Here is a 14,443-nt window from a genome sequence, read left to right on the forward strand (position 1 = left end):
ATAATCAAATTCTAAACTTGAATATTCAACTACAATGTCTGCTCATGAACGCTTCAAACTCGGTACTTCTTTCCCAATTCTATAAAATTCAACACTTACAAAGTTACAAAAAACTTTAAAATAGGTAGTTGAAACAAACCACAGCTAATTTTCATAATTGACTGTACTATACGATAAACATGTCAGTCAATTTGACAACCTTTGTCGGAAACATTATTCAAAGAAAATATTGTCCGAACCCTTAGTATTTCTCTTCGACAAATACTTTAACACATTGTGAACCACTTTTCTTTCACGACTATAAAAATATTTTAGCAATTTAATTCACAAAATCTATTGCGCACATTTAAAATAAAGTTTGTTTACACTTTGACAACAATAGACTGACATGTAAGGTGACATGTCAATGAAGTTTTCAGTTACTGTTGCCATTAAAAGAAATTAGTACCATTAATTTTCCGCAACATGGCGAGGGTTTTTATGTTCCTGGTCAGGCTATAGTTTCGACAGTGTCTACGTTTGTGTCAATCAAATAACGTCCACTGTTGGTCTGTCTTATCTTAGTTTTGGTAAAGCTAAAAAATTGTTACCTTTACCCGAGTACTAGGTTACACCTAGGCTTGTGGAAACGCATCTAGGCAAAGACTATTTTTTCATATCTAAGTTTGTCATAATATGTTTCTTTCTTGCCTTAAGTTTGGTGTATGACATTGTCTGTCTCCCCAGTCCCCAACCGCTTGGTCACCCTACTCAGACCTCAGATAGCATCAAAGCTGACCTCACTATCAACTGAGACTCACTTTTGATCGCACGCATTGTTACAATACTTATTAAGTAACTTTAAATAATAATATTCTGGTGTAATTTACAAGTGTTACTAAAAACCTGTGGTTTTTTGATACAACTTAGGTAAGTAAGTAACTTTAGCTAAGTACCTATCTATTGGCACAGGTATTAATTAGATACCCACTTATTTATTTATTTATCTAACTACATAGAAATTACAGTTGCAAAAGTAATAATAGATATTTAAATATAGACATCTTTTTCTTTGTTCTTAATACAAATTGCCAACATAGCTACATACGAGTGTATTATCCTATTTATTTGTTTGTTTATTTATTTATTACTTAGTGGAAATAAATATTTCAATTTAGCTGCAATATAACAAGGGTAGGTATAATATAACAACTCCCGTAGGTATGTGATTATACACAATAGATCGGAGAAGACAATCATGTTTCGATCACAATTAAAATACGTGTTATTTTTATCATATAAGGAAAATATTACGTATAACGATTAGGTACTGTATTTAAAGAAACATCTTACCTACTTACTACTCGTAGATATTGAATGTCAAATGTTATGTTGATAATAAAAATCGTTCGTTCGTTCGTTCGTTTCAGCCGAAAGACGTCCACTGCTGGACAAAGGCCTCCCCCAAGGATTTCCACAAAGACCGGTCCTGCGCCGCTTGCATCCAGGTACTTCCCGCGACCTTTACCAGATCGTCGGTCCACCTAGTGGGAGGCCTGCCCACAATAAAAATCACCTAAGTTAATTTACGATTTCTTATTAAGTAAGTAATTTAGTTATGTGGCATCTAAGAGAAGCATCTCTACATTGTTTTACAAAACGTAATAGACTGGAGAGAATGCCATTTATGTCATTAAGTTCGCCCTTGGTACTCTGATACTGTGAGCAATAAAGTTTAAAATAAACAAATTGAAATTCAAAACGCTCATTTAATTTTCAGTAAAAACTATTCAAAACATGAAGACCCTGCTTTTGCTGCTCATCATCACGCTGACTTCATACTATGTCGTAAGTACTTATTACTTATTGAAAACACATGACTAAATAAGTAAATAACTAATTTTTTCACCGAGGATTTATATTAAATGGGCACACAGACGTCCACTGCTGAACATAGGCCTCCCCCAATGATTTCCATGTTGCCCGGTTGGTAGCGGCCTGCGTCCAGCGCCTTCCTGCTACCTTAATGACGTCGTCGGTCCACCTTGTGTAAGGTAGGTAGGTAGGTACACGGCTTCCACCACCACTCGTTCCCCCCGATGTAGCCCAACTCCTGTGTAGCCAGGATCTACAGCTTGACCGTCAATAAAACCAACCAATTGAGGTGAGGATATCCATAAACGAACTAAAGTCGCCGACATAGCCCGACGGATTAGCAAGCTGAAGTGGCAATGGCCAGGGCACATAGTACGCAGAAATGTCGGCCGATGGGGCAGCAAGGTTCTGGAGTGGAGGCCAAGGTGGACCGACGACATCATAAAGGTAGCAGGAAGGCGCTGGACGCAGGCCGCTACCAATCGATCAACATGGAAATCATTGGGGCGGCCTATGTTCAGCAGTGGGCGTCCTATTGCTGAAATGATGATGAAGTCTGTCCGAGGGATTATTATTTAGGATTTAGTAAACTCTCCTATTTTGTTCTAAATACCTACCCTTGTTAAAAATAATTAAATTAAAAGATAAAAATGTTTGGGATGCGTAACTGCCTAGCTCGCATAAATATTTATAACTATGTAGGTATTTTGAAAACCTGTAAACCTTTGAAAAAGAGGCTGACAATAGTGTCTGAGTTTCTTGCTCTGTTTCTTCTCAGCACTGGCCCATTTATTGTCCTGAAGCAGTGGTAGGGTTAATACTGGGACGTGTAAAAGTGCTTCTTTAAAGCCTACTTACAGAAATAAATGAGTTTTACTGAGTTTTTTTTACTGTGATGCTCTACAGGCTGCAGAACACTTGCTGGTGGGAGACATCAGCCACGCAGAGCTGGCTTCCAGCGAAGCAGTGCAGTACAACGCCATCCCTTTCAAGAAACGAGTCAAATACTACTTCTACACGCAGCCGGATAACCGGAAGATCCGGGTAAGTCAAGAGTGCAAGGTAAAGGTTCAACCAAACCATCGCAATCAGTAGAAATCAGTAGGATTGCCATCGCCGTTGCCATCGTCCACGCGGGCTGCACACGTTGGTTTGGCCGAACATGCTTCAACCACACATCATTGTCCCGATAGTTGTCTCGGCAAACGGGCTAATAGCGAAGAGCTTCGACCAACATCTAAAGAAGCTCTCGCTGGATGGTTGGCTCAAGGGTCAGATGCAAAAGGCGGTGATCCTCAGCACGGCACGCATTATCCGGAGGTTCCTCAGCCTGTGACCCTGACCACCGGTAGCTTGGGCCCTGCTCCGCTGCCAGCGCGTTAACTATTTTTAAGATTTTTGTTTTTATAATGTATTTTTATTTTTTGATAATTACATTGTAAAAATAAAAAATTAAAAATAAGAAAGAAAAATGAACAAAGAAATAATAATAAAAGGACCGGGCCACTTTTGACCCGTGAGCTCCAAAGCGTACAAAAATAATAATAATAATATATTTCTTTTTTGCACAAAACTTTTACAATTGTAGTAACACAATAAAAATATAAATATAAATAGTGCATTGCTGAAGGAGATTGCTGTAAAAGTGCTTTTTTGAAGCCTACTTACAGAAATAAATGAGTTTTACTGAGTTTTTACACAAAGTTTAAAAAATATACAGAGGTTTCCAAACTAGGCCAAGCCTGTATCTTGGAAAACCAATAAAATTAAGTGTGTAACTTGCAGAGAAAAGGAAATCCAGTACAACAATGCAATTTCTGGTGCAAAAGAAACATCATGAGTAGGTAAGTAGCCTAAAAACATCAATGTAACAGGTTTTTGATCATTTATGTCATTGGCTAATGGCGATCTGCACGTGTTGGTGTGGTTGAACTTAGGTAGCTTTGTTCACCCAGGGGAACAAAGTGGATTTTTTAGTACCCTCATTTCACCTCGGAACCATTTCACCCATTTTCATTGTCTAGTCTTGACACAGACGCCGTTGGACTATGTTAAGTTAAGTGGACATTATCTGAACTTTGTTAAGTCTTGTTTGAATAGTGTAATTGGTACTACCGTTCTATTCATGAATAAATAAATAAATAAATCATCTCAAACATAATATAACTTCTTTAAGCTTCGGTACATACGCATTCCCGAGTTAGGTACAAGGTAAGCAAGGTTCTGAATATGCCAAGTGTAGCGTGAGACGTCTGCCCATAAGGTAGAGACACCTTTTATAGATTGCAGGAAACAAACCGGCCAACCTGGAAATTATTAGGGGAGGCCTAAATGTTCATGTGGCTGAAATCACTTAGATGGTTGGCAGTCCACAACAGTACGTTTCTCTAGAAACTTCCGGCCCCGTACAACCAAACTGTGGAATGGACTGTCGTCTGCGGTGTTTCCGGACGGATACGACCTGCAAGCTTTCAAGAGGAGAGCGTCTCTTCACCTCAAAGGCCGGCAACGCACCTGTAACGCCCCTGGGTCTGCGGGTGTCTATGGGCGACGGTAATCACTTACCATCAGGTGATCCGTCTGCTCGTTTGCCTCCTGTCACATAAAAAAAATCAAGGCCGTCTTTAACCTACTAGCCCTGGGCACATCAGGATCAAGGGGGGCCCTTATCATCTGAAAAAAGGTCTTTTAATTGAGCAGAGTCGTCCCCCTCGGTCTCGCACGGGGCCCTGAACATGTGCTCAATATACCCAGTGAAAAAGAAGGGCCTGGCTGAATTGATTAAATGATGATGGTCAACCTTTTTGCTCCGTTAATCGGTTGAGAAATTAGATTTTGCTTTATCTACAGATGCTGGTAACTCTTAAAGGTCTTCCGTTTAGAAATCATAGTCATATTTGTTACTTTTTTTTTAGCTAATTAAGGTAAACGGCTACTAGTTCGTGATAGTACGTAAGTTTTTTTTCTAGCTCAAATAATAAGCAAATGGAATATTATTTATAAAAATTCTTCATTACTACAAAAACTCTATTATATGTATAAGCTATCTAAAAAACCAAGTACCAACATTGTGGCGCCAAAAATGAGAGCAATACGAAGTTTCAAACTCTCAGAGAGCCAAAAACAGCCGTGCGGCGTGCAAAGGTTGCTCTCATCGTAAGGTTAGCGCTCCAACTTCTTAAGCTTATAAAAAGGCGAAGGAACGTCCATTTAAATAAAACTTGTAATAGTGATTTCATGTATTCCTTGACAATTGATTTGGCTTAGAAAAAAGTTATATGAAAACGTAGAATTCCTTTAAAATTGCGATTAATTGACTCACGAAATAGCGTATATTATTTTTCGGGTGTCCCCTATTTCGTGACACTACCGATTCAAGGATATTATGGACAACATTTTGATGCTTGGTTTTTAAATAATTACGTATTTATGATAATTTAAATGTAAGTTATGAAACAAATAATGCATTTATTTAAGTTTCTCATGACCTAAATTCGGTATATGTTTCGTTCACTAGAATTTATATGCCATGAGTTTGAAGTTCACATATATGACCAATTTTAAGATAAATTAGCATAAGTAGTACCAGCATAATTTTGGTTTTATTTCGATTTGTTTTATTTATCTTTGTTTATTTGTATTGTATATGGGTTAGATAATAGTTAATTGACACATTTTGACAATAATCCATGAATTTTACTTGGGGAATTTAGAATAATCAGTATCACGAAACAAGGAACAGTATTATTGCTACTTTTTTCCAAGTTCGTGATACATAAATGTATGGTGTTGGATACTTTTATGACACATACCATCAAAGAAATCGACATATTTCTTAGTTTTGTAATACTTACCTACCTAAGAAATTAATTATTTACTTACTTTTTATTATGAGTCATTGGCATATCTGGGGTTATTTTCAGGGGGGGGGGGCTACCCTCACTTGAAACAGCTCCAGGGGTGGGATTATGGAGAGAAGGGGTGGGTTACAAATCTAAANAATACTTACCTACCTAAGAAATTAATTATTTACTTACTTTTTATTATGAGTCATTGGCATATCTGGGGTTATTTTCAGGGGGGGGGGCTACCCTCACTTGAAACAGCTCCAGGGGTGGGATTATGGAGAGAAGGGGTGGGTTACAAATCTAAATTTTATGGGTACGAAGGGGGGGGGGAGGGTTAAGTTCCCCCCCCCCTACATTTCTAATGGTTATATAAATATTTTCACATACTGTTAGAAATAACAAATCAAAATATTATACTAGACTCGCATTATTTCTTATGAATATTTCAGGTAAGTAATATCGTCAATTTCACATAATTATTTTATTCTAAACTTTTATTATCGTTTTTAAATTTATTAAACACTTAATCATTATTAAAATATCCTAACTGGATGCATAAAACGTTATCCCGAAATAGGGGACATGAGTTCACGAACTTAGAAACAGAGCAAAATTTTCTCACGAAACAGGATCCAAACAAGAGGTCCGCAGAACAATTAATATAAAAAGAAGTTCAAACTATATAACTATAAATTATGTATTAACTTACTGTCAAAAGACCAAAGTTTAGCATACAAAAGCTTTTATACTGATATCATGCTTGGTTATTTTTAAATAAAATGTTAAAGTCGTAAGAGCCTTAATATACCGAAGTAGGGGGCACTTACCTTAGATACTCAACGGCTGTAGGTGCAACACAACGGCAGTGTCAACAGGACTAGCGTGTGTCTCGGATTTACTGAGCTTTTTTTTTGGCACGAATGTTGTATGTACCTATGTGCCTTTTTACTATGTTCCTCTGAATTTCGTTGGGGGTCCAATGACAGTTAAACTTTCCCCCGGGATAAACTTTCTTGACCTTCACTGGTTGGGTTTTTTTGGCGGTCTAGCTACACAGGAGTTGCAGTGATGGAAACGAGAGGTGGGAATAGTCCCGTGTCTTTTCTTTACTTTCTTCAAGCCAAACTAAAGATTGTCTTTCTTTCATTATTCCAGGGCATCCAGGCCATAGACAACCTGCACAGCAAGGCGTCCATGAACATTACAGCAGGCGGAGTGGGCCAGGCCTTCGTCAACTTGCGGATGAAGAGCGAGCGAGGCTCGGGCCTGGACTACAACATCGGGATCTACGTCGAGCCATTTAATAGATTCTAGACAAAACATACTTACTGTGTTTTATTTACCATATTACCTCTACCATGGGTGATGGGTTGCATCTGTAGATGAAAATAGAGACTGTAAAGGACTGTCTCTACCATTGATATTCGCACAGCTCACTTCTGTAACTGCATCTATGAAAAATTGACCCAAGACCGCTCTGGCAGCTGATTCGATTCTCACCTGAAGCAATTTAGACGAAGAGTGAAAGAGGCAGCAACTGTAACTATAGGACTATAGGTTTAGTGCTTAACTGCATAGTGGAGCAGTGCAGAAGAGGTATCGTGTGATGTCAGAGCTCTCTAAGCACGTCATATGAAGCAGTCTGTAATTACTAATTTCGTTCATTTTTTACGTCACAAAAACACACCCTTCCGTAATACTTCACTACCGCAGGAACCCAAGTATTCAGTTAATGCACTTTACCTGTAGTATCGGATAATTCGATAGTGATTAACTATCAGTTTGCCATCGATAATCAGCATTCGTTGCCCTAACTAAACCATAATAATAATGAGTATTGTATACCTAAACTATGTTCGCTAAACCAAGTGCCGACTGTAAGACAGAAGCTTAAGATGTTTCTGGACCAGGGGATTTTTGCTATCTCTTCAACCAAATGGCAAACAAGGAAAATCTCGGTACATTCGAACTGCGGGATGTCCCGATCCCGAAGTTCATTCTGTACCAGATGCAAACGACATACTTATCACAATATTAAGTTATCATTCAGGCACGACAGCGAGTTTTAAACATTGTGTTATAATTTATTTAATTTAAAGAAGTAAAAGTATTTTACTCCGAATCTGGTAAGTGCACATTGTTATGTTTTAAACCATGCCATTCAAACACGTTTCATTAGTATGAATTGAAACTAGAGTAAGACCTTTATTTATTTATTGAAAACTTGAAAAAAAATTATAGTCTCAAGTGGAAATCGAACTCACGACCTTTCGCTTGCCGAGCGATTGCTCTGATCGCTGAGCTATGGAGACATCAATAAAGGTAAACTAGCGTTGTAGGTTCGATTTCCTCCAGAAGTGATTTTTTTTTAAGAATTGTATTGGTATTCCCCAAATTACTCAGCTAACTATGATCATCACATAATTAAATGAATATTCTGCTTGTTAAAAGTGTGTATTGTACTGTGTTACGAGTAATCTCACCACAAAATATGTATTAAAATCTTATTTGAAAAAAAACTGCGTAATCCCCTTAATACTTAATTAACCCACACGAAGAAGAATTTCATTATTTTTCGAAATATTTTCAGCCAAAACCATGAATCCCACCCTCCTCCTCATCATATCACAGCTCTGGCTCGCCAGCTCCTACGACCTGATCGTGGGGACTCCACAGACCGGGTACATGGTGAAGGAAGACGTGCTGAACTACAGCTACTTCCCCTTCATATCGCTAGTAGCGAAGACAGTGGCGCCAACTTGTGAGCGCTAAAGTGGTAGGAGGACTATCGTATTTGCACTCATCAAGATGGCGCCACTGTAGAGTAAGGTCCTGTCAATCGCCAGTGGTGCCAACTGTTAAGTATAAAAACGATAGCCCTCATTATAGTAACACAATAAAAATATAAATATAAATAGTGCATTGCTGAAGGAGACACAAAGTAAATATACAGAGGTTTCCAAACTAGGCCAAGCCTGTATCTTGGAAAACCAATAAAATTAAGTGTGTAACTTGCAGAGAAAAGAAAAACCAGTACAACAATGCAATTTCTGGTGCAAAAGAAACATCATGAGTAGGTAGCCTAAAAACATCAATCGATCATTTATGTCATTGGCTAATGGCGATCTGCACGTGTTGGTGTGGTTGAACTTAGGTATCTTTGTTCACCCAGGGGAACAAAGTGGATTTTTTAGTACCCTCATTTCACCTCGGAACCATTTCACCCATTTTCATTGTCTAGTCTTGACACAGACGCCGTTGGACTATGTTAAGTTAAGTGGACATTATCTGAACTTAGTTTTGTCTTGTTTGAATAGTGTAATTGGTACTACCGTTCTATTCATGAATAAATAAATAAATAAATCATCTCAAACATAATATAACTTCTTTAAGCTTCGCTACATATTACACATTCACGAGTTAGGTAGGTATACAAGGTAAGCAAGGTTCTGAATATGCCAAGTGCAGCGTGAGACGTCTGCCCACAAGGTAGAGACACCTTTTATAGATTGCAGGAAACAAACCGGCCTTTTTAGGGGATTATTAGGGGAGGCCTAAATGTTCATGAGGCTGAAATCACTTAGATGGTTGGCAGTCCACAACAGTACGTTTCTCTAGAAATTTCCGGCCCCGTACAACCAAACTGTGGAATGGACTGTCGTCTGCGGTGTTTCCGGACGGATACGACCTGCAAGCTTTCAAGAGGAGAGCGTCTCTTCACCTCAAAGGCCGGCAACGCACCTGTAACGCCCCTGGGTCTGCGGGTGTCTATGGGCGACGGTAATCACTTACCATCAGGTGATCCGACTGCTCGTTTGCCTCCTGTCACATAAAAAAAAATCAAGGCCGTCTTTAACCTACTAGCCCTGGGCACGTCAGTATCAAGGGGGTCCTTATCATCTGAAAAAAGGTCTTTTAATTGAGCAGAGTCGTCCCCCTCGGTCTCGCACGGGGCCCTGAACACGTGCTCAATATGCCCAGTGAAAAAGAAGGGCCTGGCTGAATTGATTAAATGATGATGGTCAACCTTTTTGCTCCGTTAATCGATTGAGAAATTAGATGTCACAGATTTTGCTTTATCTACGGATGCTGGTAACTGTTAAAGGTCTTCTATTTATTAGCCATAGTCATATTTGTTAGCTTTTTTAGATAATTAGATGCTCAACGGCTGTAGGCTACCGCTGAAAATCAGTGTCAGCTGACACATCTCGATTTACTGAGCTTTTTTTGGCACAAATGTTGTACCTATTTACGAGCGGGTGCCTTTTTGCCCCTTTTGTCTGTCTATCTTTTTTTCTGATTAATTTCGTTGCGGGTCCAATGACAGTTAAACTTTCCCCCGGGATAAACTTGACCTTCACTGGTTGGGTTATCGGCGGTCAAGCTCTAGATCCTGGCTACACAGGAGTAGCAGCAATGAAAACGAGAGGTGGGAATAGTCCCGTGTCTTTTTTCTTTATTTTCTTCAAGACAAACTAAAGATTGTCTTTCCTTCATTATTCCAGGGCATCCAGGCCATAGACAACCTGCACAGCAAGGCATCCATGAACATTACAGCAGGCGGCGTGGGCCAGGCCTTCGTCAACTTGCGGATGAAGAGCGAGCGAGGCTCGGGCCTGGACTACAACATTGGGATCTACGTCGAACCCTTCAATAGATTCTAGACAAAACATACTTACTGTGTTTTATTTATCATACCTATACCATGGGTGATGGGTTGCATCTGTAGATGAAAATAGAGACTGTAAAGGACTGTCTCTACCATTGATACTCGTAGTATAGCTCACTTCTGTAACTGCATCGATGCAAAATTGACCCAAGACCGCTCTGGCAGCTGATTCGATTCCCACCTGAAGCAATTTAGATGAAGAGTGAAAGAGGCAGCAACTGTAACTATAGGACTATAGGTTTAGTGCTTAACTGCATAGTGGAGCAGTGCAGAAGAGGTATCGTGTGATGTCAGAGCTCTCTAAGCACGTCATATGAAGCAGTCTGTAATTTGAATTTCGTTCATTTTTTACGTCACAAAAACACACCCTTCAGCAATACTTCACTACCGCAGGAACCCAAGTATTCAGTTATGCGCTTTACCAGTAGTATCGGATAATTCGATAGTGATAAACTATCAGTTTGCCATCGATAATCAGCATTCGTTGCCCTAACTAAACCATAATAATAATGAGTATTGTATACCTAAACTATGTTCGCTAAACCAAGTGCCGACTGTAAGACAGAAGCTTAAGATGTTTCTGGGCCAGGGGATTTTTGCTATCTCTTGAACTAAATGAGAAGCAAATAAGGAAAATCTCGGTACATTCGAACTGCGGGATGTCCCGATCCCGAAGTTCATTCTGTACCAGATGCAAACGACATACTTATCACAATATTCAGTTATCATTCAGGCAAGACAGCGAGTTTTAAACATTCTGTGTTATAATTTATTTAATTTAAAACTAGCTTTCCGCCCGCGGCTTCGCCCGCGTGGAATTTTGTCTGTCACAGAAAAACTTTATCGCGCGCGTCCCTGTTTCAAAAACCGGGATAAAAACTATCCTATGTTCTTTCCCGGGACTCAAACTATCTCTATGCCAAATTTCATCAAAATCGGTTGCGAGGTTTAAGCGGGAAAGCGTAACAGACAGACAGACAGACAGACAGACAGAGTTACTTTCGCATTTATAATATTAGTTGGGATATTGGGATTGGGATTAGTAAAAGTATTTTACTCCGAATCTGGTAAGTGCACATTGTTATGTTTTAAACCATGCCGTTCAAACACGTTTCATTAGTATGAATTGAAACTAGAGTAAGACCTATTTATTGAAAACTTGAAAAAAATCATAGTCTCAAATGGAAATCGAACTCACGACCTTTCGCTAGCCGAGCGACTGCTCTGATCGCTGAGCTATGGAGACATAATTAAAGGTATACTAGCGTTGTAGGTTCGATTTCCTCCAGAAGTGATTTTTTTTTAAGAATTGTATTGGTATTCCCCAAATTACTCAGCTAACTATGATCATCACATAATTAGGGGAAAGTAGTACGAGTTGATCCCCTGGGGTAAGATGATCTTTCGCGATTGTGCTGAAACCACTAACGTCATTTAGTTTCTTTCACTGGTAAAACATAGCTCTGGACACATCCCCGCCTCAGTCAAATCGTAATGGTGGCGTGAGCGATACATCGAATTTGACGAGAAAAAAGAAAAATTGTGTACTTCTGATCTAAAATAGGCATGACTTTGAGCTTATGTTACTTTTATTCAAACAATGTTAAATGTAATTACTGTTGTCGTTAGGCTTTCTATTATGTTTAATTTTAATATTTTGGCCATAAAAACGTAGCCGCGTACTTGTAGATTATTTTAGCAAATATTTAACAAAAAGTGGGACTTGGGTCAAGATGATCCCTTCCTATATGTACGAGATGATCCCTGGGAATTAAAACAAAAAAGTCAATGGAGTAGGTAAAGGGAAGTGAAATAAAAAAAAGAGAACTTCATATAACTCACCTGAGTCTGAAGGAGATGATACTGAGTGGCTGTACTGAACAGAAAAGTTTTCAAGCGATACCAAGGGTGAAGGATGGATAAAATGTTATGCATGTGGAAAATGGGGCCATAAAGCATGTGCTGGGGTAGAGGGTGATGAAGCAGGTGAATTTATTTGTGATATATTCAACACAGCTCCAGCCAAAAAGCGTTTCAATTATTTAAACGCTTTTTAGCAGGTACTAAGAAAGAATCAGTTATTTTCGTTATTTAATTCGTAAATGTTTTTCTTTTCTAACTTTTTAACGATTTGTTCGCATAATTAGGTACTCCGAAAGGAATATAACCAGAAAAGAATAGATCATAGAACAGAATCATAGGGATCATCTTACCCCTACCTGGGGGATCATCTTACCCACAGGGGTGTACAAGATGATCACTTTGTAAGGTTTTGCAAAAAATGAAATATTTTAATGAAACCTCAATTAATTTCTGGTTTCGAGTATAAGGAAAGTTGGATAGATAAATATACTAGTAGTAATCGTCTTTATTTTTGGTTTACCTTGAAAAATATGTATTTTACAGCGATTCCCGCTTAAGGGGATCATCTCGTACTACTTTCCCCTAAATGAATATTCTGCTTGTTAAAAGTGTGTACTGTACTGTGTTACGAGTAATCTCACCACAAAATATTTTATGCTTAAGTTTAAAATCTTATTTGCAAAAAAAACTCCGTAATCACCTTAATAATTACTACACACGAAGAAGAATTTCATTATTTTCCGAAATATTTTCAGCAAAAACTATGAAGTCTACCCTCCTCCTCATCATATCACAGCTCTGGCTCGCCAGCTCCTACGACCTGATCGTGGGGACTCCACAGACCGGGTACATGGTTAAGGAAGATGTGCTGAACTACAGCTACTTCCCCTTCATGGTCAGAGTCAAGCAGTACGCTTACTCTGGGCCGGAGTATCAGAAAATTGTGGTGAGTTAGAAACACAAAAGGGCTTCTGTCAGATGTTTTCTGTGTATAATCTAAAGTTCACAAACATAAATGCTAGCTCTTTATCTTTCTCCAAGCCAATAATAGATCAGATATTTTATTTCAAGTCACATAAATTACTGAGAAGATACAGTCTATTTAGCTTTCTCTATTTAAAGGCAAAGGCCAAAATTCCTTTTGCTATAAATAAATTCCATAATTTATATTCCAGTTAGCCTTTAAACATTGTTGAAAAACTTTAAAAAATCTTATGTCTAAGATTGGAATCGAACCCAAGACTCTTCGGTCTAACCAACGCGTGCAGCCCGCGTGCGCGTTGGCGATGGCGATGGCGATCAATGTGTTAAGATCTGATTGCCATCCAGGTGCTTCACCAGACTAACACCTGGTAAAACACCTGGATGCGGGCAGCGCAATACCAGTCGTTGCGGAAATTCTTGAGGGAGGTTTTTGTCCAGCAGAAGACGTCATTTGGCTGAGACCTACTAACGAACACCTTAAACTGTCTTCTCTATCCCCAGGGTATAGAAGTGCTGGACAACCTCCATAGCAGGGCATCAGCGACCATCACAGCAGGTGGACTTGATCATTCGTTCGTCAACATCAGGATGCAGAGCGAGCGAGGCACCGGCCTGGAGTACGATGTGAGGATATTCGTTAAGAATCAATTCTCTTAACAAACTATATACCTTCTGAGTATTCATTAAGTACTAATTTTATTTGTATGATTGTGCAGAAATACTGATTTAATAAATTGCGTTATCAAAGAAATGAATCTGTTTATTATTTGACCCATACCGCCTACAGCCTACGCTATCACCCAAACCCAACGCTAGCGTCGAACTCCTCCTGACTAGGGGTCCAGTCCAGTGTCAGTTTAACTACCCGTGGAACTAAGTAACTTGGCTCCGTTAAGGATTAGTAGCTTAAAAAAAGCGGAGATCTTAGAAACATTACTCATAATAAACAACGAATGGAATTAGAGATAAGATTAACTGAAATAAATGACTAATAAGCAACTGCACTCAGGAGGGTTTGATGAGTGCTGATGACAACGCCACTCTTGTGGCGGAGTTTTGGGCTGACACTGTGTAGGTTTGTTGTCGACACGAAAAGAAGAAGAATGACTAAACTTTTACAAAATAGGTAGTCGTCGGTGTTAAGGGCAACGTAGCCCTATAACCATAATGGTCCCTTTAATAATGAATTTAATTTCTTTCATAGACAATCTCGAAACTTCTTACA

The 14,443-nt window shown here is 38.9% G+C and overlaps 2 protein-coding genes across 3 annotated transcripts; both read left to right on the forward strand.

Annotated features, from left to right (window-relative positions):
* Positions 1 to 771: 771 nt before the first annotated feature.
* Positions 772 to 10,376, forward strand: LOC114350438 (uncharacterized). 2 transcript variants are annotated; one of them, XM_028301252.1, is made up of 4 exons: positions 772 to 909; positions 1,760 to 1,827; positions 2,761 to 2,898; positions 10,208 to 10,376. In XM_028301252.1, exons 2-4 carry the CDS (start codon positions 1,777 to 1,779, stop codon positions 10,364 to 10,366), a joined length of 348 nt encoding a protein of 115 aa, XP_028157053.1. In that variant the 5' UTR covers positions 772 to 909; positions 1,760 to 1,776; the 3' UTR covers positions 10,367 to 10,376. The 2 variants fall into 2 exon arrangements, with proteins under 2 accessions (XP_028157053.1, XP_028157052.1); XM_028301251.1 differs by lacking the exon at positions 10,208 to 10,376 and adding an exon at positions 6,858 to 7,026 and having other exon boundaries at positions 773 to 909.
* Positions 10,377 to 12,997: 2,621 nt separating this feature from the next.
* Positions 12,998 to 13,898, forward strand: LOC114350431 (uncharacterized). Its single transcript, XM_028301243.1, has 2 exons — positions 12,998 to 13,180; positions 13,720 to 13,898. The coding sequence occupies exons 1-2, from the start codon at positions 12,998 to 13,000 to the stop codon at positions 13,873 to 13,875; spliced, it is 339 nt and encodes a 112-aa protein (XP_028157044.1). The 3' UTR covers positions 13,876 to 13,898.
* The last annotated feature ends 545 nt before the right edge of the window (positions 13,899 to 14,443 follow it).

The sequence above is a fragment of the Ostrinia furnacalis genome, unplaced genomic scaffold, assembly GCF_004193835.3.
Source record: "Ostrinia furnacalis isolate ACB-3 unplaced genomic scaffold, ASM419383v2 OfSCF0890, whole genome shotgun sequence".
NCBI classification, from domain to species: Eukaryota; Metazoa; Arthropoda; class Insecta; order Lepidoptera; family Crambidae; genus Ostrinia; species Ostrinia furnacalis.

Excerpts from the sequence above, each read along its gene's own strand:
- LOC114350438 (XM_028301252.1), top strand. The coding sequence starts at position 1,777 with ATGAAGACCCTGCTTTTGCTGCTCATCATCACGCTGACTTCATACTAT. Across the intron at positions 1,828-2,760 it reads CGCTGACTTCATACTATGTC|GCTGCAGAACACTTGCTGGT; the intron begins GTAAGTACTTAT and ends GATGCTCTACAG. Across the intron at positions 2,899-10,207 it reads CGGATAACCGGAAGATCCGG|GGCATCCAGGCCATAGACAA; the intron begins GTAAGTCAAGAG and ends TCATTATTCCAG.
- LOC114350431 (XM_028301243.1), top strand. The coding sequence starts at position 12,998 with ATGAAGTCTACCCTCCTCCTCATCATATCACAGCTCTGGCTCGCCAGC. Across the intron at positions 13,181-13,719 it reads CGGAGTATCAGAAAATTGTG|GGTATAGAAGTGCTGGACAA; the intron begins GTGAGTTAGAAA and ends CTCTATCCCCAG.